Source organism: Agelaius phoeniceus, chromosome 8 (genome assembly GCF_051311805.1).
Source record: "Agelaius phoeniceus isolate bAgePho1 chromosome 8, bAgePho1.hap1, whole genome shotgun sequence".
Lineage (NCBI taxonomy): Eukaryota > Metazoa > Chordata > Aves > Passeriformes > Icteridae > Agelaius > Agelaius phoeniceus.
The window spans coordinates 31,412,199-31,435,408 of NC_135272.1; the positions used below are offsets into that span (position 1 = coordinate 31,412,199).

The 23,210-nt window shown below is 36.8% G+C and overlaps 1 protein-coding gene across 11 annotated transcripts in view; it reads right to left on the minus strand.

The window, feature by feature from the left end:
• LOC129124075 (BEN domain-containing protein 5) overlaps positions 1-23,210 on the minus strand; it is an 883,204-nt gene that overhangs the window by 857,532 nt on the left and 2,462 nt on the right. For all 11 annotated transcript variants that reach the window (XM_054638799.2, XM_077182498.1, XM_077182497.1 and 8 more), the window contains exon 2: positions 8,458-8,580. In XM_054638799.2, the coding sequence (XP_054494774.2) occupies positions 8,458-8,580 (123 nt within the window). The remainder of the gene's footprint in view (positions 1-8,457; positions 8,581-23,210) is intronic.

Here is a 23,210-nt window from a genome sequence, read left to right on the forward strand (position 1 = left end):
AACACAGCTGCATTTATGTCAATGATTTTATATTCAAATATATCTGATTATGCTGAAATAAACACAGCTGCATTTATTTCAGTGATTGTACATTCAGATAAGGATATTTGTTCAGTGTAATGTAATGTTCCTTCACACTGGCAGGGACATTGCTATTCTTTCTTGTATTTCCCTCTATCATTTTTCCAGATGGAAATTTTTGAACAGAGCCAGAAAAATTAAAACTAGAAAATTTATCTCAGAACCTGATATGTAGGAAAATACTTTTGCTTATTCTCAAAAATTACTTAGCCATCTTTATATAAAGTATCTTTGTTGTTGAGGGGTTTTTTTAATTCCTTCTCTGTCACAGAAGAAGCTTACAAAAATCCCATGAAAACTTTTAAATCTGATGGAAATCTAGTATCAGGAATGTGCAAAATCTTAATAGATCTGCATCAGGTCTGTTGCTGGACCACCTTCACCCACTGTCCTCCTTAGAAAACAGTTTGAATAGAAACAAGAACTGTAAGATTTTCCTTCCTATTATTTGATCAAAGTATAGTTTTTCATGATGTTAATTCTGGCTTGCAACTATAACCTCAAATCTTTTTTTAAAAATAACACAACATTATTAAATGTACTAACAGTGATTAACCATTTAATCAGATGTTTCTATCAGGTGAGATCAAGGTCCAGCTCAGTAACTGCCAGAAATGGATCCCTACAAAGGAGTATAAGAAAAACAACAACCATTGGAAGACACCTCCCAGTATAATTCCCTAATTTACAAGGCACAGTTTATGAACCTGCTGAGCCAGAAATGGTGTCAGTATTTAGTAGCTCTCAACTGATCTTTCTTTCCTGGGCTCATCAGTTGATTTTTTTATTGAAAGCATGACACATGTCAAGTTTTAGCATCCACAATGTTCTGCAGGAAGAAGTTCCACAGCTTAATTAAACAACATGTAAGGAATCATTCTCCTTTGTTTGCTTTCAACATATTAACTGCTAGTTTCATTTGATGGCCCTTAGTTTTTTGTACAAAGAGAACAGACAGGGAAACACTGATATTTTAACTACAAATCATAATTTTACAGACCTTTATTATATTACTTCTCAGTTGCCTTTTTTCCAGACTAGGGATCCATACTGTATTTAGTTGTTTCTGATACTGAGACTGTTGTAAATCTGCTGTGAGCTTACAATATCTGATCACAGACATTTCTGCTTTTGTTTCCAGTTGCTTATTCTGGTGCCTTTGAGGTCAGTCAAAGACCAAATCAACACATGTGCCTTCATACCAGCTGAGGAGATAAAAACACATGGGAAGAGGGAGGAGAGGATTGGTCCTGAAGAAGGTAGTGTGAGAATCAGATGGTAAACTGACTGTAAAAATCATAATTGTCACAACAACTGCAATTATCATCCTAATTCTTTACTCTTGTTGTTACAGTAATACTTCCTGCATTTTCTTTAGTTCCATAGGTCATTAATATCCATTTTCCACAAGTTATGCTATCTGACTAATGCCATATGTGTTGGCTGGCATCACATTGACACCAAGCACTCTCCATTTGTAAAAATGCATTCCATACTATATCTGTTTAGATATTTAAAAGGTTAATATTTAGTTCCATTTGCAATGCTGACCTAGCAAGAAAGAAATTAATTTGGCATTACAGCAGTAACATCAATTTCCCATGTAACTTTAGTAATGCATTTACTGGAAAGAGATTAATATCAATTCCATAAATCATTCACGTGCTTTTTCCGGAGTTTGAGACATCTGAGTAATGTCATATATGTTAACTGATAGCACTCTGTGCATGCTACATCCATTAATCTATGCCTAGTGTCATCATTAAAACACACAAAAAATTAAAATCAATCTTTTGCTCTTACTATTTTTCTGACTTTTAACTTGCAGTAGTCCAAAGGTATTGATACTCTGCTAGAGTAAAACTGCTCTGAACAGGGAACAGACATGTTCAGAAATGGGAAACATTTGCTAAATTATCCCTACTGGCAGAAATAACCACTTCATGCCTTCCTTTGAAATGTGACATAAATTACTGTCAAAAAATAAGGAAATAACTAAAATGTTTCATTAATCAGACACACCTTGAAGCCCCAAAAGCAGGCTGAAAACAGACATCATTACTGAAATAACACAGAGACTTTCATTCCTTTGTTTCTACTTTACAGATGAGCATCCCTGTAGAAGTGAAAGACAAAACAGTTCCACCTGACTTAGTGATTCTAGATATACATGAGAGATTATAATACAGGAAATTTGGAATATCAACTATTTTTTGCTCCAAAACACAGTTTAGCCTACCACTAAAAGTGTTTGCATTGGAAGAAAGTATCCTTACACAGCTTTTGCACTTTCTATTTCTACTGATGTGCCTTTATGACACTTGCCTGTATTGCTTTATTCCTCTTCTAGGATATCATCACAGTGCTACTGAAATCAGGGGGAAGAAGGGTTTTTCTGTTCATTTAAACACAAACACACAGAGAGTCAGATTGTTTAATAATTTTGCAAGTACATTACAATTCTATGTTAGATGGCAAAAACACAACTATTTCCTAGGTTGGATTTCAGTTCTTCTTTGAGCATGACACATAACAGTACCATCATCTGTGTTGTCTTGGTTTTCATTTTTAAATTTTTACAAACAAAAATGTCAATTTCAGAAAAAGCTTTGCAAATCAAATTTTACTATATTTCACTAATCACATCTAAGAATAATCACCCCTAATTTTAGCTCTCTAAAGTTACATGTCAAGTCTTAACAACTGGGACAGAAGCAGCCCCAAAGGGCAATCCATCCTATATTATCTGTGCTTTTGTTCAGAAGATATCTTTCATGGTAAAGCTCAATGGCCTATTTCACGCCTCTAAGTGGTTACAATGAGATCAGCGGAATTACAATCACTTATTGCAATTTTGAGTGTTGTGCAAAGTGTTTTATAAGTACATTATCCTATTTTTGAAATATAGGAGGATATTTAAAACCTTAACAAAAATGATACAAGGGTACTTCTCAGTCATATGAGATCTCTTAATACATTGCAAGTTTTAACTTTTTCCAACTGATTAATATCATTTGCAATCTGTCAGCCCTGAATTTTTTATCAGGTTTCTAATGCAAAATATTTTACAAACCTGCTGCAGGAAAAGACAAACTAATGTTTGTGAATCGTTTTCATTGCAAGGTGGTGGTACAGCAGTTAACATAATTTGAGGCTTACAGTAATTGAGATTGAATCTAAAATTTTACAAAACTTTAATTACAATCTTTTGAACATAAACCACAATACAGAAATTACCCAATCATAACATTTTTTCATAAAAAAAATAAGAATTCATCCAAAGGATAGAAGATTTAATGACTCTTGGCGGAGTTCCACTTTTTGGTTGAAATGAGAATAAAAGCAGACAGCAGCTTCATTTCTAATTTCAAGAAACACAGTATTTTTTAACAGTTAAACAGCATTATATTTGATTAACAAGCCAAAATATATATTTTCAAAGCCTTATTAAAAGCCCCTGTATTTAACAGTGTAAATGCTGAGATTTACAAACCTCTGTGAGCCAACACTGCTCCTTCAATTCTCAAAAGTAATTATAAAACAAGCAATTTGAGCCACAAGCAGCAGAAACTGTCGAGCTTGGGGTTTTTAACCATGCTCACAACACATCAGAGCCTGCAGCCTGACTCCAGCTCCCTGCCCTATTCCCTGTCCATCCCAGGCCAGGCAGGACTGGGGGGCAGCCCCGAGCATGCCAGAGCCACCAACCAACCCATCCCTGGGGGCTGCAGCCCAGTGACACCAGGCAAAAGGAACATGTGAACCTCCCCAGCATTCTTCTGCAGCAAAGCCACCTCTGGCAGTGTCAGCCCAAGTTTTTCATCTGCCAGTTCTCTCCATGGAGATCCCAGGGAGGCAAAAGCTGAAGAACAACCAGAGCCCACCTCAGAATCACTCTGTGATGGTGGCTACACCCTGCAAACAGCCTTGGCACAATGAGAAGAAAGGTGGGGCTTTTTAAGAGCTGAGTAATTCAGTTTGTGTTTTCTTTGTTCACTTTGAAAAATAAATAGAAAAAGCTTCTCATGCATCATGTTAAATTCACTAAAAATTTGTGACCTCATGCAGAAGCAAAGCTATTGCAGATATGTAAGCTCCCAGAAAAACAAGTGGCTTCCAGCTCTGGAGGTATCATCTCCAAAAACATCTCTTACAGTTAAAGTGACTAAGCAGATAAAACAGCTCTTAGCCACAATACAGAATAGGCTGCTGACTTAATGGATGCCATCAGAAATCACAAGCACAAAGGCAACACAAGACAGTAGGGGCAGCTGGCTAAACTAGACTTTGAAGTCCTTTAGATAAAATGTCTGAAATACCAACTCACCTTGAGTATGAAATGCCAGATTCCCTGAAGGACACGTTCATATCAAAATCTGGGCCCTCTTTAATCAGGAAGGACTTCTTTGCATGGCAGAAATCAATACATCCTTTTACCCAGAGCATTATAATGTGCAAAATTCCCATTTTGACAGAACAGTGGGTGGGATGAGAGGTAAACATTTGTACAGTTGCGCATTGCTGCTAAACTGAAACTGTGTTAATAATTTAATGCATTAATGAATATTAGGAAACAGAATTACAACTGACAAAATGTAGACATTTTAGATGTGGCATTTATTTCCTTTAAATTTGTACTATGCATAGGTAGCTGTGCTTCCATCTTTCCCTGAAACTAACTAACTCATGTTTCTCGTGAAAACTGAAATTATCTAAAAAGTATGGTGTGCTATGCAAGAAATCTGAATTTTTATCAGTTTCTTTCATGCTAATGATAAATCAATGTAAAAAGTTTCTTTTGGCTGTATAGATTCTTAAATAATAATAAAGATAACAAGGAAGATTACAGGCAGAACATTAACTATGGGAACTTGAACTATGGGAAACACAAATTCCTCACATACTTGCAAGTTGATAATTCTCCATCTTCTTTACTCCTCTGTCAGTTATTAATATGATAAAGGGCTGAGGCACCTTTCTTCATTTGCAGTAATTGCATTTATTTCACAGCAATGATTTTTTCCCTAGTAATAGATTCATTAAGGGTAAGTAAAGTGCAAGGCACCAGCTGCACTGGTTTAGCTCCTTCAGAAAAGGACCTGGACAGTATAAGGGTTCACAAGTTTTATAGAAGTCAACAGTACCATGCTATTGTGAAAAAGATTGGACTGTCACATTGCAGAAGTAAATAGATTGCAAGGCATGTCATGTAATAAACTCTACATAGGATTGGCACCAGCTTATCTGAGTATCATGCTCACCTTGGACCACTGCCAATCAAGAAAGGCAGAAAACAGCTGGAGATAGGCCAGAGGAAATAAAAACAGCTGGAGATAGGCCAAAGGAAATAAAGAATGAGAGAAAATTCGGAAAATGTGAGCACTAAGGAACCATTGAAAAAAATAGCAGTTATTTAACCTGAGGAGGGAAAGGCCAAGGAAAGATATGATAGCAGCTTTCCATTAAGTCAAAGAAAAAAGAAATAATCTGCTTTCCGTGCCTATAGGACTGGACAAGAATTAATGCCTTTTTTGTAAGAACATTTCTACATAGAAAGAAAATGTTTCTTATACTGAGCAAATTGCAGTGTTAGAATGGATTGCTGCTTTCTCATTGAAACTCACTGAAAGTCTCTGAAAAAGATAAATATCTGTCAGAAATGGCAAAAATAGTTTATTTTGCCTCTTAACAACAGAATGGACTAAAAAGAAATCTCAGTGCCCAATTCTATTTTTTATGAATTTTTGAAAGCATGGCACTTCAAAACAGCAAGCTGGACATTGGTTTTCAGACTACATAAAAACACACCTCCGTCTCAAACAAATTCATACTTTTCAATGTTATTTAATACAATAATGATAGCAATTACAAAAATGAAACCACATTAAATAGCATTTCTTCTCCATATATTAATATTTTTTCCTGATTTCTACAAGTTTAATACCCCTTCTCTATTCTGAAATCTGTTTACTTCCATTTCCACAATATAAAACAGTCATTGAAAAATAGGTATTTTCTTTCTATCAACCAGACCTTTCAAGAAAGCAGAGAATGCAGCCAAAAAAAGAAAAGCCACTTATAGAATTACATTTAACACAACTTCTGTTTTAGAATCATAGACTGGCTGGGGTTGCAAGGATCATAAATATAATTTTGTTCCAACCTCCCCTACTGTGGGCAGAGCCACCTTCCACTGTCCCAGGGTGCTCAGAGCCCCATCCAACCTGGCCTTGAACACTTCCAGGGATGGGGCTGCCACAGCTTCTCTGGGCAACCTGCGCTTCACCTGCCTCATTGTAAACAATTGCTTCCTCACAGCCAACCTAAATCTCAGGTTAAACCCCTTTCTCCCTGCCCTGTCCCCACAGACCTTGGTAAAAAGTCTTCCTCCACCTTTTTTACAGGCCCCCTTTACATACTGAGAGGCCACACAAGTCTCCTCAGAACTTTCTCTCCTCCAGGCCAGGTGAGCCCAGTATTCCCAGCCTGTGTCCATAGGGAAGGAGCCCCAGCCCCTGAAGCATCTTTGTGGCCTCCTCGGGGCCCCTCCAGCAGGTTCCTGTATTTCTTGTTGTGGGGACCCCAGAGATAGGGGCAGTACTGCAGGTGGGGTCAGTTTTACCATCTGTTCTTTGAAAAAGGCAATTTCAATAGGATATTATATTTAAGGTGGTACTCAAAGAGCATCAAAACAATCTTATGAATGTTGTATCCTACTGTGTGGACAACAGGGTGGGATAGATTCCATTATTAACAACAATTTCATAAGTTATCCAAGATCAGTTAATTTGCTTTGACCAGTAAAGGTACTCCAAGCAATTACTTGGCTGACATAGAACAAAAGATGAAGTGAATTTACATATGAAGTGTACACAATATTACTCTCACTCTTGCTAATACATTGTCATCATGAGAAAGTAAATGAAGGTATTAATTTCATTCACACTTGTGTTTTGGAAGTGTCTGAATATACAAAGCAACATCACAGCCTCATCATGTTAGAATGTAAATAAATACAGTATTTCAAATAGCACCTGCTTCTATCATATTCTATTATTGCCAAAGTATGTAAAGTATGAACATTACCTTTGAACGGAATAAACATTTTAATTTAAAAATATAATTAATTCCATTGTTCAAAAACTGGAATTAAACCATCATGCAATGACTCACAATACTTCACAAATAATTTGATGACTGCTACTGATCTTTTTTCATTGCAGAGAAATTTAGCACAATAAAGTAAATTTCCCAGCTTGGCCATGATTCATTTCTTAAGCTGTTTTCTGATACAAAAATGCAAAAACCCCACATAAGTATTATAAAATAGCAGTCAAAGTATTTTTAAAAATACAGAACTATTGTCTAAACCTTCAGAGACACACCTTAAAAAATACTCTTTATTATTCACTGCATCATTTGCACTTTTTACATAATGTAATCACAGGATTTAAATAACTCAATTTAATATTTATCCAGGAACTGGCAGCCAGTATTCTACCCTAAGGGATGTAACTCTTTATAAAAAGCTCATTTTACAAGACACTGGAGCAGTTTTGGCATTACCATCACCTCTCACATAAACCATGCAGAAAACTGTAGTTTATCCTGCCAAATGCCTTTTCTACATATGGTGTTTAACAGTGCTCTGTAGGTCTGAAAGCCAGTAATAATAGATTTAAGCTAAAAATCTGGTAGCACACATGTATGTAACACAAAAATTTAAACAATGCTACATTTTCATGGATATATTTACCTACATAGCCCACATGCATATAAGCAATTAAAATGACTATTTAAATTAATGTGCTAACTATAACTCCTGTAAAAACAGTTTCAGTTTGCAGTAGCTTCCTAAAGTTTAATTCTCCTATTGACATCAGAGGCAGAACTTCCATTAGCCTCAGCAATATAGGATCAGGCCACAGGAAACCCAAAGTAATATATTTAAAGACAGCACATACAGATTTTCAAAATTCTTTAATTATGCAAGGATGGGCTTGGCACTTTACTGGGTTAACTGCCCCAGTAAACTTCTAAATTAAAATTTGAAATAGCATATTTTAAATACAACATCATAAATACATAAATACTACACATAAATAATGACAGAATAAAATCCTGTTATGTGTCCACCTGTGGTTAAAGATGGACCTGATGAAATTTTTATTGTAGGCAACAGCAAACCTCAAAACTTTTTTGACATTTGAAGACTGACTTGAAGTCAAACGTGACTGAAGGGAATCAGCTGAATTTGTTAAGTAGTATTTAATGTAAGTCTTCTTTATAATTAAGACACTTCATAAAAAGATGAGTGATGGAGTTTAAAATGTTAATATATTTACAACTGGGTAACATAATGATGAAAATACTCACCACTTTCAAAGCAGGCATCAAATATAAGATGTCCTTTTTTGGGCTGTCCACAGTAACCAGCTGGGAGAACAATGTACTTGCTCACGTTCCCTGCTATGATATCATCGCTTCCCATGGCACTGCCTGTTGCAGTAAAAGTGAAAAAAAAAAACCATTAGCATAAAACACAATATATTTAACATATAATAACCAGTAGAAGGCTACTTCCCCACACATTTCTACATAAAATAAATTTTTCACCATTTAACATCTGCACCAGTAAATTAACTCTTTCTTTTCAAAGTGTATATAAGAATTTTGACATAATAATGGCATAACCTGTTAAAGGTTGTTCCTCTCTAAGGAACAAATCACCCAGCTGGTTTCATGCATGTTTATGACCTGTGGCTGAGCCCTCTCGTATGTATTAGTCTAATATTCAGCTGGATCTACTTCCTTCAACAGGAATTCTCTAGCTCTAGATCCTGCTGGATTCCCTAGAATTAAACTCCTCATCAGGTTCTTTATCACAACCCTCAGAAGCATCTTTCTCTCTATCAGCATTAATGGGATCTTCTTCCTCTATCCTGATGCCTATTTTCATGCATCTTAAATGAACTTAGAACCTTTCACACTGTTCAGTCTCACTCAAATTTGAAATTTTAGAATTATTAGAAGGAAGAGACACCCACCCATAGAGCCATGTGACTGAGCTCTCCTTGTTAGGAAACAAAACTCAGAAAAAGAACCTGAATAATTATATTTTTTAATGAGGCATTGTTTCATGGTAAAATATAGAAGGATGTAAGTTTCCATACAATGGCATGATTTTTGTCAAAATATATCAGTACTGAATACACTGAAAGCTTTATCCTTACGGTAAAATTATAATAACAAATTGTAGTCTGCAAAATATTTGTTTCCAAATAGGGATAGAAAAACACTATTTTTTTTTCCATTTGAGATATGTACAACAAAGCAAGCAAATAATTGTATATTATATCATACATTTATATTATAGTGTAAGAAACATTCAGTACTTTCTTCACTACTTACAGCTTGGACAAGAAATATTTAACAATAGAAAAACTATCTTCTGTATTATAGAAAATGAAGAAATGGTATGGCTTCAAGTGCAGAAGGCATGGGATGGGATAATGGGATGATAATATCTTATTTCACTCTGATAAATAGGGCTTCTAGAAATAGACTTTTGGTCTGCACTGATTTTTTTGACATTTAAATGGGTTATGGGGAATGATAAATGTGACATAAAGCTCAATTTGTTTTATTTTTATATTGAAAAGTATTTCACACAAATGTTACAAGCAATTCATATTGTCCCTGAATGAGGAAAACAGCTTATTAATTAAAAGTGACCTTTCCATACATAAAAGTATTCCACCTCTTGAGGCAAAACACCTTAGCTGAGGTAACAAATTATATCAATGTATTATGACACCATAGTTAAAGGGTCTGTCAGGCTTTCTATCATATACCCATATTTTCCCAGGTACATAAATCCCACATTAAAGAATATGCAAATCCAGGTTAATATCTGGCATATGAATCCTCAGTCTTCCCCTGGAAGAAATTTGGAACTTACTCTCTTTGGGAAGTACTACAACAGAACAAACAGAATTTAGACCTTTTCTTACTTTAGCATAATCTAGAATTGTAGATATTTAATAATGCATAATAGTATTTTTTAGCAAAATTGTTATTTGTAACCTCTGGGTTATTTGTTTTAGACTGAAATATTACCCACAGACAGCAATCTGTGGCATTTAAATTGTTTTCTTTAAGTGTATAATTGATACATAGGATATTTTAACTGGATGTTTTTTACCAGCGTGCTGATACAATTTGCTTAAAGCCTGGGAACAGTAGCGACAAACTGAGGCCTGGATGGGGCATCTGTGAATCTGCATGGCTGTGATCCTGTCCCTTGATAAAATTCACCCCTCTGCATTGAGCAAGCTCCAGTGCAGAGCAGGAGCCAGAGGAAAACCCTTCCTCAGTTTCACCTGAGTTGGATCAATACTTACCTCTTACAGCTAAGATGGCAAATGTGCAATGAAACATTGTGGAATTAAGGATACAAAGAAAAATTAGTGGAAAACCTGCAAATCACCATGAGTGCCTGAGCTGCCAGGGACCAAACTGAAAGAATGGGAAGCAGGGAGTCACCTGAGTAGAGATGTTTGAAGACTGGATTCCTCTTGGTAAATGTTCCTTTTGAGTCTCAGCTAAAAGTAACAGACCTCTTAGAAATTATAGAAGATAACTGGGAAAAAGCTGAAGAAACTAGAAAGGATTACATTCATAGCACTAACACCATAAGACAGTGGAGGAAAAGCAGGCAGAAGAGAGAGTTACATCTCCCTGGCAATTTAGAAAATCTGCCAATGGAGACTTTACACAATGCAGAAGGAAGCTGTCAAGTAACTGTGTCCCAGCAAAAAGTTTCCATCTGCTCCTCCTGACCTAATGTAGCCCTCCAGGAATGAGAATAAAATCATCAAATAGCCTGCAATTCATAGTCATTTAACAATATTACTCTCCTAGCATGTTCTTTATTCCACGGTAATTACAATATTCAGAACGCACTGTTGCTATATTTTGAGTTATATTATCTTTAATCTCTAAACATGCAAAACTGCTGTCTTTGAACTCCACATTATTCAGCAGCACAACAGCACCACGTCCCTTCTGGCATGTTCTCCTTGGGTGATAGAGAAAAGGCCAGAGCACTGCCTGAAAAGGAGCCTGTGTGAGTCCATGATAAACCATGGCTTCACGCCTGTGCGCTCAGCAGATGCAGAGAGTGGGGCTGGGAACACGACACCACCCTCAGATGGAGGGAACAGCTACCCTGGGCTCCTCTGGCCAATCCTGAGATCCTGTCCTCACAACTGGGGAGCCCTCAGCAGATTTTCCTGCCTGGAGGCAAAGATGTATGACAGAACCTAGTGGGGAAGGGAAATGGCTCTTCGATCTGAAACAAACTGAAAGGGAAAGAAGAGAATTAACTGAAGTACATCCTGCGCATTCCACTTAAGGAGACCAGAGTCTCCTTTGAAAAAAAAGGTTAGATAAGACAAGCAAAGGCAAAACCGAGCAAAGAAATTGTCTCAGAATGTAGTTCTTATTTTGTCAATTATTTTTCTTATGGGTTGTAAGACACATAGCTATTTTATTCTAATTCTTCATAGCTTAAACTCCAGGAGGCTCCAGCAAATCCCTAGGATTTACTTTTACTGCAGTATTAAACTTTAATGGTAATTTTCTATCAGGTATAAAATCTGTGGGCGCCTGAAATCTCTGTAAGTATATAAGGCTTTAAAATAAAACCTGGGCAGAGTCTTCTGGTATCTGCATTCATCACTATTGTCATTGTGGATATATTTCACATCAAACTAGTGAAAATGAATAGAATCAGTTCCAGGAGACTGGGATTCGTGGGAGGGAGAGTTTGGAAATTTCCAGAGTTTCTTTGCCCTTCTTAAATTCAAAGGGTAAAGCCAACTTTTTCTTTTTTTTTTCATTTAGGAAAAGATGAAATCAGTATTTGCTACAATAAACATCATGCAAATTTAAGTACATTTTCTTTAAACACTGTAGTTTCCAGAGGTAGGTACCTCTTTAGAAAGTAACAGGGACTCTGGATTGGGTAAACAACAAGCCCAGCTTCCACAAGTGCCAAACACGAAAACCCAGGGAGCAAGCAGCCAGCAGCTACCCTCATGCTACATTAGGCAGGAGAGCACAGCTACATTAAAACAAACATGGAAAAATATAGCGAGAATTTGCCTGGAAAACCTGCATCTTTCTTCTAATCACACTGTCTAACAATGAGAGCCAATTAGAAAGGTGAGGTAACACAAAAACCTACAACAACTGCAAGGAACCTTTGTGGAAGTCTTTCTTTAATTACAAATGGCATCAAGACACCCTGCATTCTCTTATGAGATCCTTATTTTAGAATAAAATTAGAGTACATTTTGCTGCTGGAAACATCCATGGTATAAAGATCTAATAACCAGATCCCTGTCATCCGGGGGCTAGGAAAAGTCTCCAGGTATCCCAGATAAGCTCCATCAGCCTTGCACAGTACTTTTAATAGAAACCCACACAAAGAAGTGAATCTGAACTCTCAGTACAGTTTGCAATTAAAAACAAAAAATTCAGATGACCAACAGCAACTCCTATTAGCTCCAAAACATTCTACGTCTCCAGATGAACACTGCTCAACTCACACTTAGGCTAAGCAGCACTAATGGAAGTTATGCCAATAACAGTGTCTGCTCCACAAACCTGAAAACAATGTCATTTTAGCAAAATTCTTTCAAATGATAGCATTTAGTACAAGTCCACATTCTCAATAGCTGATTATGTTCTCTTATTCTTTGATTTATTTTTTTTTAATAAAAGCTTTATATCATTGTCCCTAGGCTTCAGAAACACTGATATTCAGGAAGACAAGCTATTTCTGCTATGAATTCTGAATTCTCTGTAGCCATTCTAAAAATCCTACAGGCAGCAGCAGTCAGGAACTTGGAATTCCAGCTCCATTGACTTAAAAATGCTAAGAAAAAGAAGAAAACACAACTGTCATTTTGATCTTCACAGCCATGTATCCCGAAGCAAGGCTTGGGCATGACCCGGAGAATCTAAACATACTACAGAGTGCTGTCAATCTGAAATGTACTTAAATCACAGGCACTGTGATCTGAAAAGAAAGGGGAAAAATGTATTTAGACTACAAATCCCAGGGTTTGAGATAATGCCTGGCATGGCAGCAGCCACACCTGCTCCTCACACTGGGGTACTGAGCCCATTCTGTCATCATTACCTATTTCAAAAGTCCAGCAAGGAAAACACTGGTTACCACAAGAAGGCATTGTCATATAGCTTGGTCTAGTTCTAAAAAATAGTAATATTGTGTTGTCATTTAAAAACCAAATTTGAGATAAAGCAGCTTTGCAGCAATTGTCTCTTCAATTACTTTCCTCCTACGGTTGACCAACAGACTGCTTGTCAATTCTGTCTCCAAACTGTGAGATGATATACATATTCAAGAAAACAAGCAAAGTAAAGATGAACTGTAGTTTAGCAGAGATCACACAAATTCTGAGATCTGTACAGATTCACAGGTTCTGAAAGTAGTCAGTAGAAATAAACTCCATATTACTGCCAGGGACTTGAGCGAGCTTGTGGTTGGTCGCATAGTAGGAAGGAAACAAAATTTATGGTTTGGGTCTTTAATTTATTGCACAAGTTACTCTTTCTTCAGAGGCTACCAGACAATATTACCTTTCAACTTTTCTAACACAACTCCTTAGCTAACCCACCATTAATTTTTATTTTGGGCTAGAAGCTAAAGTAGATCTAAATACCTCATGCCTCTTTAGCTGCACAGACCCAAACTCCTTCACTGTAGCAGAAGGTGTGGAATTGGTGTCTGAGGCAAAGCTCAGGGTGGAAAATCTTGTTCGTATGTGCGAATATGTAAAGCAAAATGACCACTAAAGGTGGTGACACATGGGGTGCCTACAAAAGCCTCAGTGGCACCACAAAGAGGACTTTGCCTGCAACACGCTGAGCAGAAAGCCCAAGGCAAGTAGGGACAAAAAGGTACACAAGGTGCTTAGCCTAAAACAAAGCACTGACTACCAGGCTGGTCAAGTGTGAGAAGGTGGTGAGAAATTTCCACTGCATGGTCCTTTCAAAAAGACCAGATCCACGCAGAGATACAACTATCAATCCAAGGTCAATTATAGCTGCTATCCAAAATCCAATGAGGAACATTCAACTGGAGATATTTGGCAGACAGATAGATACTGCTCTGCCCAATGACTCCTCACTCTCAGGGGCTGGCATTCTCTTATGAGTTTATAGAAAAAAGAAGAAAAGTCAGCTTGTGTGGGGTTGCACTTATTTCATATGTGAAATTTGTTTCCATTCTTCAACCTAAAAGCTTTACTTCAAGACTACTCATTTATTATCTCAGTGTGGGCTATCCCCAAGGATATACCTTTCTGTTAGAGACAAATGGCAATGAAATTTTTTTTATCACTTCAGTGAAATCCAAAGTGTCCAAGAAGGTATGAACAGATTTTTCTACTGAAAATTTTAAAAAGCAAAAAAGCAATTAATGCTTTGAACTTAGCAAGCAAAAAAAAAAAAAAAAAAATTCCATTACTCTTTTTACTGCACTTATAAGCTCTAAACTAAAATTCTACCACAAATGAAAAAAAAGAATGAAAATACAGTTGTATTGAATACATAAACTGAAAATATGTTTATTTAAAAACATTATAAGGATCAGTGAATTTCATGATATATAGATTTATTTTTAACAAGTATTTGGTATCTTGATAACATCAAAGGTATCACATGATGCAACAGTTGCTATAGTAGCAATACTTAAGTAAAAAAACCCACATCAAACAAAAGCATAAAACATATAAACAGTAAACAAAATTATAGTACATAATATGCAACACCAACTAGCAGAAAAAAGAGAAGATAATAGCTATTGAGTTGAACTAGTCCTCAGAGTTGCATCCACAAAAAAGTATCAGCAAGTCCACCCTTTCTGGGAAATAAGGGATGGCTCAGAGAATTAGCTCTGCATGTGAATGAGAGGAGATGCTGAAACACCAGCAAAGAGTACAGGAATTCAAGTTCTGGGTGAAGAAAAAAAAATTTGGGGATGTTCCTACCTGGAATGGTAGGAAAAAATCTGAAAAAATCTGAAAATCTGTCTAGGGATTCTGAGGCAGGAAAAGAACTGAAGAGTTAAAGCCAATTCCTTGTGTGGTACCACAGAACTTTGAGAAGCAAAACTCTTCCATAGCATCCCATATATTTCTGAAATTTGTATGCAACTGATTTCCCAAAGACAAGGAGGGTGTGTGACCTGCAAAAAATACTAAGTCAAGCAGGCAGGCAATTGCAGGGTTTGGAATTGTAGTGGAGGAAATTTCAGGTAAGGGCAAAACCCGATATTACTCACAAAACTGGAAAAAGATGGTAGTGGTTGAAGTTACTCACTAGTATTTGCTGATGCCACCCTAAAATGCTGTAAATATTTCCCATGCTATTTAATACTGAAACAAATCAGCTTTTATATACCTGGGTTTGTGTTATATGTGAGGGAGCATAGAAGAAATGGAAGGAAAGGGAGAGATTCATGGATATATGCTGTGTATAAATCCATATATACTCCTGGATAATATGTATACACCCATGTTTCAGCTGCCCTGGGTGTGAGGCACTGATTTAACAAAAGCACATTATCTTGCTTAAACTTGACAGCATAACTGGAAGAAGTCATGAGAAAATAAATTTCTAAACTAAAGATAGCTCACATTGAGGCAAGCTAAATGTAAATAAAGCATCTTTGATGTAGCAACCAATGCAGTGACCTGACCCAAGATTATATAGCCTTTAGTTACTAACAAAGTTTAATCTCTCCAAGTTAACAACTTTGTGTGTCTCCTTGCTTGGGGAACAACTGATTCTCAGCTGGGAAACTGAAAAAAGACTCAATAGGTAATAAATATTCTTGATATAACAGAGAAGTAGGTTGATTTCAGCTTTTGCAAAAGGCCAAGGCTTTATTTCTTGTCCTAGTTTCAGATTCCTCAGCCCTGACTATCACATTCAAAATGTTTGTCCACAAAAGACATCTTGTAAAAATACCAGGTATGAAGTACTATGGAAGCCTTTCAAGAATATCAGCAAGGTCAAGTATGGAGCATATAAACAGCACTTTTTCTGTTCATGAAAATTAGCCTGCTCATGCCAAAATCCTAGCACTTTTCATGGCTTACTATGTCTGTTGATTGAACAGGAACTTCCCAAATTTATGTTTAAAGAGATGTCTATGCCACAGTGTGGGAGCATGAGGTTATCTGCTGAATCCCAGGAAGGCCAAAGGCAGGCAGCATGGCTGTGATGCTGAGCTAGCAAGCTGGATCATGGACATTATTCCAGGGTTAGCACTGAGGGAATACAGCTGTGCTTTCTAATTTGGCTATTCTTCACAAGCAATCAGCCTGGTGAGCCTCAACACAGGTCAGCTGTGGCACTACACCAAACCCACTATTAACAGCTATTTAAATTTTTTCATACCTAAAGTGCAACTACTGTAAATTTCTTGCAGATGCACATGTCCAGATTTTTTTTTAATATTTGATTATCACTAATTCAAGTGTTCAGGAGACTTCAATTCAATTTCTGACTCAACCACTAACATCATTATGGTGATAATAAATCTTTATCCATGGGAAACTGGGCGTTCCATGAGGGCTCCAGGGCAGGCAGAAAATCCTGTGGGGAAACACATCAGCAGCTTTGCACAGCACCATCTCTCTGTTCAAGACCTTGTATTTCCCAAGTGACTGGAACAAAGGTGGTCACTGCAGCTGCTTGGGCTGCCATCCTGAGTGTGGTAAATGAAACTTGGGCAGCCTCGGCGCACGGACAGTTTCCATCCTGGTTATTACACACCATTCCTGTATTCTTCTTTGGGTTAAACTGCTGTTTCCCTTGGCTCTTGCTTCCTATTCACCTGTTGTTTAGGGATGTAGGGATGTCTTCTGCCAGTTAAAACTTAAGCCAGCAGTAGTTTCAGCCATAGTTTCTTCACTTTTGAGTTAGACTCTTCTTCACTATTGCATATTTAAAATAATTTGGGAATTTTAGTACTACTTCTGAAATAATTTGTTCCCCCAGGTTGCTGAAATCAATTACATTATTAATTACTGCCATAGTAATCATTGAAACAACTCCTTTAACTTCTTTGTTTAGAAGAGCATTTCTCCCTACTTTCCAAAAGTCCATTCCAAAAAGTAGTATTTTAAACTATTGAGAATTTCTTTGATCCAAGCATTTTCCACTCACATTCCCTTTATTTAAAAACATAATTTAGTATTTCATTCCAAACAATTTGATCATTGCAATTTTATTTTATTCACAAAGCACCGTATAGAAAAATATTAAATATTCTTTCAGAATTCCCATTTTCTAACATAAAAAATGTCAGCAAAAACAAACGATCTATTAACTGTCTTGCATCAGCAACAGAACAGGAATAAAACTACAGAGAACGCTACTAACTAATACAGCATATTCAGCAGTTTTTTTAACTAAGCAAATACTAAGTTGATACAATATTTATAGGAATATGAAATGCATACAAAATACTTCAAATATTCAGAACACAAGCCAAAAATTCCACCTTCAAGAAGGCTTACACAGAGAAAGCTCTGAGATCAAATTACTGTTTATTTGTACCGCTCAGAAATAAAATAACCAGCAGATATAGTGGTATTGTGCCTAGTTACAAAACATCTGCTGTTCTGGAGCACCACAGGCTTTGGGTGTAGGTAAGTAGTACAGAGCCAAGTTTATCTCACAGTCCTACTTCACATGGACAGCTCCCATGAAATAATGCTGCTGCTTTTGGATTTGTATAGGTTATTTGAGGAATTTTTCATTAATCAAACACACCATACTACCTCATCTGCATTTTATATGCATGAAAACCTGATAGTCACTTGCCAGGCTTCCCAGCACTGAAGTTGTCTGTAATGGCAAAGTGCCTCTGCTGCTTATTGCAAATGAAAACACATCAGCAGAGCTGCAATGAATCCAAACGGGCTCCCTTTGCGATGGATTCCTGCTGCTCTGCTCTGGTGATTCACGGGAACTGATGTTCCACTTGCTTTAGTGGAGATTGAAATTCAACACATTTTTCAAGGTGCTTATGAAACAAAATGTAAAAGGAAAATCTTGCCAGTTTTCACTCATGATTGTGAGATCCACTGCTAAGTAAGCAGCTCTGTGAATTAGCAGTTAAATGGAATCATTAGAGAGCTTATTAATCTAATAATAATAATTTAAGACAACTACTTTTTCCTCCATTCCCTTTTCTATGCTTGATTTTTGACATAATGCAACTATGAAATCAGCTAGTTTACCATTCTGAGAGAACAGGGATAAATATGTATATTAGAAAATATATGTATCAAAACATAGAAGTTTTAGTCTCTAACGTTTATACATTACTTATCCTAAAATAGAACCAGTCACGAAAAGCATTTACTATACACAAATACATCAAATTCATTGCCAAACATTTGCAGGATGAGAGCCCTAGATTTAATACTGAAGTCCACATTCTGAGTTTGAGAGTCTGTGACAAAATGAAATGGAAGTCATTATTATTTTGGTAGAGCAGTTTTCCAAACCATTTCAACAGACAAATAGTAAAATTACTTCAAGAAACTTATGTAAAAATCCAAAGTTAACAAATACAGTACTTCTTAAATGGCAGTCTTGGCCTCTGTGGCAAAGTCAAGAAAATTGGTTGTGGGGACAATGTGACAAGGAAGCTGGGATACAGGATACATTGATGTGTACCCATAACCAACTTCAATTCATTGTAAATTGGTTTACCTCTATTATAGATTAATGCCAGACACAGCTTGAGCCCAGAAGAACTCATTATCTCAGGTACAGTGCAATCTAAACATGGCAATTCTGCATCAAGGCTCTGCCAACAACCTTCGGGCATCACTTGAGAAATCTAAGCTGGTTTCTACAGATTCCCATCGTTCTGGAAAAGGGCAGCACGATCAATCCTCCAGAAACAAGAGTGATGGAGCCCGATGCACACACCCAGGTGGCTGTGCTGGAGCTGCTCTGCATCAGCAGCACTGCTGTGAGCAAAGCAGCACGGCTGCATCTCGGTGACATCAGCAGGAAACAGCTGCACAAACTGCCCTCCCTGTCCTCCAGCACCTCCTTTATCCAAGGGCTGCTGCTTTCTGTTGCCAAGTTATCAGACATCTTCATTAAAAAACTTTAAAAAAGGTAACGATGACTATTCAGCCATTTCCTTCTGTCCCTAAGCAGGTGTTGTGCAGGGAAGAGGAGGAAGGAAAATTTCCCAGCGTAGACAAGTTGTTCATCCCTCCTGGGGCAGCTGACAGCTACTGTGTGAGGTGTCCCACCTGGAGGGTGGGCTGGTGCTGCAGATCTCAGTGTCCCAGTCCTGGTAGGGGCCCCATGTGGAGATCAAGCTGGTTCCGTTGTAACACAGGGACATGACTCTAAAAACCTATTTTATTCAGCATTAAATCTATAGAACTCCTCTTCCAAAAACAGAAAAGCTATGTAGGGCACATAACTGCATTCTGAGGTTGATCTGGTCTTTTGCATGAGACTTTAGCCTACTAAAAGTAGTGACGGCCACACTAAAGAAACTTGCAGAAACTTCTGTTTTACAAATTTCAGTATAAAACCTATTAAAATTCTCCATGTGTCTCATTTTACTTTTTACGAATTCAAAAGCCTCCTCTCACAAGTGCTAGTAATTAATAGGGTGCTTTGAACTTCACTGAAAGAAAAAATGTTGGGAGGCTTGAGGTAAGTAACTTTTCAAAGCTTTGATTATTCGTCAAAGAAAAAAATGTATGAAATATGGCTAGGAAATGGTAAACCATTCAAAAATGGCAGCTGGAACGCCTAACACATTCCTGTTTCTTTCTTTTTCTGAAATTATATCTTCTGGCTGTATAAAGCCTTCATTAGTATTTCTCAGGTCTCCTTATATGGCAAATTATGTAACAAAAATATGATCAAAGCTTTAAGTACCAAATATACATTAGCAGCTCTTCTTCAATGAATTTTTCTAGTGGGTGTTTTTTTTTCCACTAGATAACTGAAAAACGTTGGAAATTACTTGAACAGCAGCCTACTGGCAACAGAGTCTAATGATCACTATAATACCTTTCTGCAGCAACTAGAGTTAATTTCTGTATAGAACTTCAATGAATATTTCACCTTATACAGTTAAAACTGAAAGAGTTAATAGTCTTACAAAGAGCTCAGATTTACTAAGAAACCTTTCTCTAATGTCCCCTGGACTTCCAACTGCTCTGGCTGAAATGTACCAATGCAATCAGTAAATTCTGGCAAATGTCTTTATTGAACAAAACCCATTTTAGATTTGTTTACAAATCTATCCTGCAGCATTTGATAAACAACTGCAAACAGCTCTTTCTGCTGTGTGAACATCTGCAGGGCTGGGCCCAGTCCCCACACAGTTTTCCAGTGACTCTTGAAGCCTCCTCGTGTTGATAGGAGGATACAGTGGGCAGATCCCATCCAGCACGAAGGCTGCAGTGTCTTTACCCAAACACTGGAATTCTGCTATGCCCACAGGTTACTTGTCTATGTTACAAAATAAGCTCTGTTGTTTGTATACACTTTAAAGTTCAGAAATCATTTAGGGAAAGTTAATTCAATTGAAGAAATTAAGTTTACCTGGAGAATCAGAAGTACCACTGATGTACAGTGTTATTTTAATGACCAAGATTAAGTACTATTGTTAAAGTAATTAGCTGATCTCTCCTATTTTAAATTTCCTCATGATAAAGCTGGTGAATTAGTTATCAAAAAACCCTATATTTAAAGACAAATCAATTATTTTCTTATTTAGTTTGGCTTTTTATTTAATAATTAAGGCCACTGAAAAGAAAGCAGTTATGTGTCTGATACTAGAATGTTGTCATATCACATATGATTAAATATTTTTAAAATAATAACTTTTCTTTTCTGAAAGAATAATGAAAAGCTATCTTCAAAACAATCCAGCTCAGCACAATCATACTGAAATCAATTAGAAAACACTGCAGCATTTACACAGCTGTTCTATTGGCCCCTTCACATGCAGATCTCTAAAATAAAATGAGCTGAACACCAATTGCTTTAGGAACACTAATTACTACACAAACTTTGGGTGGGGCTTGAGCATTCAGCAGAGGTTTGCAGATTTCCTCCCTGAAGCCAGGTCACAGCACTGCTGTGAACACTTTGAAAATTCCAACCATTCTTAACATGAAATGTGACTCAACACCACTCTGCAAGGTACCGACTGTGACATGTAAATAAACATTAAAAACTCCACGTTCAGCTGGGAAGCCTGTTTATTCTGATAACCAGGATTTTTGGTCTAAAGACATTTATTTATATCCTGTCCAGTACTGTGAGTACATGCCTTTCCTTGCTTTCACTATGATTTCAGTGATGATGACACAATGAAATACCAGAAATACTAATATCCACAAAATGACCAGCAATTGTGGAATAACACATATTAGAACTGTCAATCCAGGCTAATATGCAGTTGCCTCAGATAGAAAACTATTACAGAACTCAGAGATAACCTGCACCCTTTGATCATTCAGGTCTCCAGATGCAAGTCCTCTGAAGGTAATACAGATGCCTTGAACAGAAACCTGGGGAGAATGAGATAACTAGTGAAATTCTAAATTGGAAAACACTTTCATCTGGTTCATGGGTCAAAAACTTTAACAGATACAGGCACTCTGTACTCACTGTGACCTACTCTAAACCTTCCTTACTGAAGCTAAAATGTCCTCTTTGCTCCAGAACTGGAAAAAGAACATTCATCTGGTTTTGAAGAAACTTAACTAAACTGGTTCTTTTCCTGTATCCTGTATCTTCCAGAGGTTTAGGACAACAAGATGAGCTGAGCAGAACAATGGAAATCAAACCAAGAAACTCCTGAGAGTAACTAACTGCACTCAATCGTTTTCATCCTCCTGCAAACTTCATTTGTGAAGGTTTACGTTGCTTTTATGTTGGATTCCCAGTTTGAGACATGAAGGTTTCAACCTGGAAAACCAAACAGGAGGCATACAAATTTAGACTTTACTGCAAAAGGCTGATTTAAACACTTTCAAGAAAGCAGGTAGGACTAAGGAGCTAACTACAATGGTAAAATGATTAATTCAGAATAAAATGAGCTGATTTGCAGCACTCTAACCAAACATCAGAATACAGAAACTATTTTAATGGATTAGAGCAGATGTCTGCCTAGTCCAGTGAGGATAGCAGCAGAATATGAACTCTGTACAAGACAGGTGTGAGATAATCTACCTTCCATATTAAGTCTCAATTTTACATGGAATTGCACTGAAACCATGATGTAGAGAACAATGCTGGGCATAACAGTAGACGAAAAACTGATGGAAATCCCTCTCCTGAAATGCTTTGTCCAATTCTGTGTGTCCTAATCCCCCTCCCCAATAAAAAGAATTAAAAAGGTTAAAAATTTGCAAAAACAGCAACAAAAAATCTTCTACAGGGAAAAGGAATGGAATATGAAAATGTTTGTATATAAGGAAAGAGTACAAATAATTACCAGTATAAAATAGATTAATATATTTACTTCCCTATAACAGGAAGAGATACTAATAAAACTGAAAGAAAAAATTCTTGCTTTATAAAAAATATGTATTTTCCATAAAGTATAATTAATTTACAAAATGTCTTGACACAGTGTATTTTCAAATCTAAGAGTTTAGAGGGGTCATAAGCATCCTAGATGTGCATAATTCTCTGTCAGATAACCTTTAGGAAGAAACCTAATTTTTATAATCCCTTATCTCTAAGTGCACAGTATATTTTTCCTGACATCAACTCTTGTCAAACCTGGGTTCTGAACTAAATCAGTAAAGAATGGTCCATCACAGCAATCTGTGCTGCTATAAACCATGAATAAGTTACCATCCATTTCTCTGTAACACAGTTTCCTTATGCAAAAATGGCAAGTATTTCAAGATGAGAAGATGAGATGATGAGAGTTATTACTTGTGTTTTCTGATCCTTGACAAAAACATGATGTTGCTGTTAAAAAAATTAAAAAAAAAAAAACAAAACAAAACAAAAAC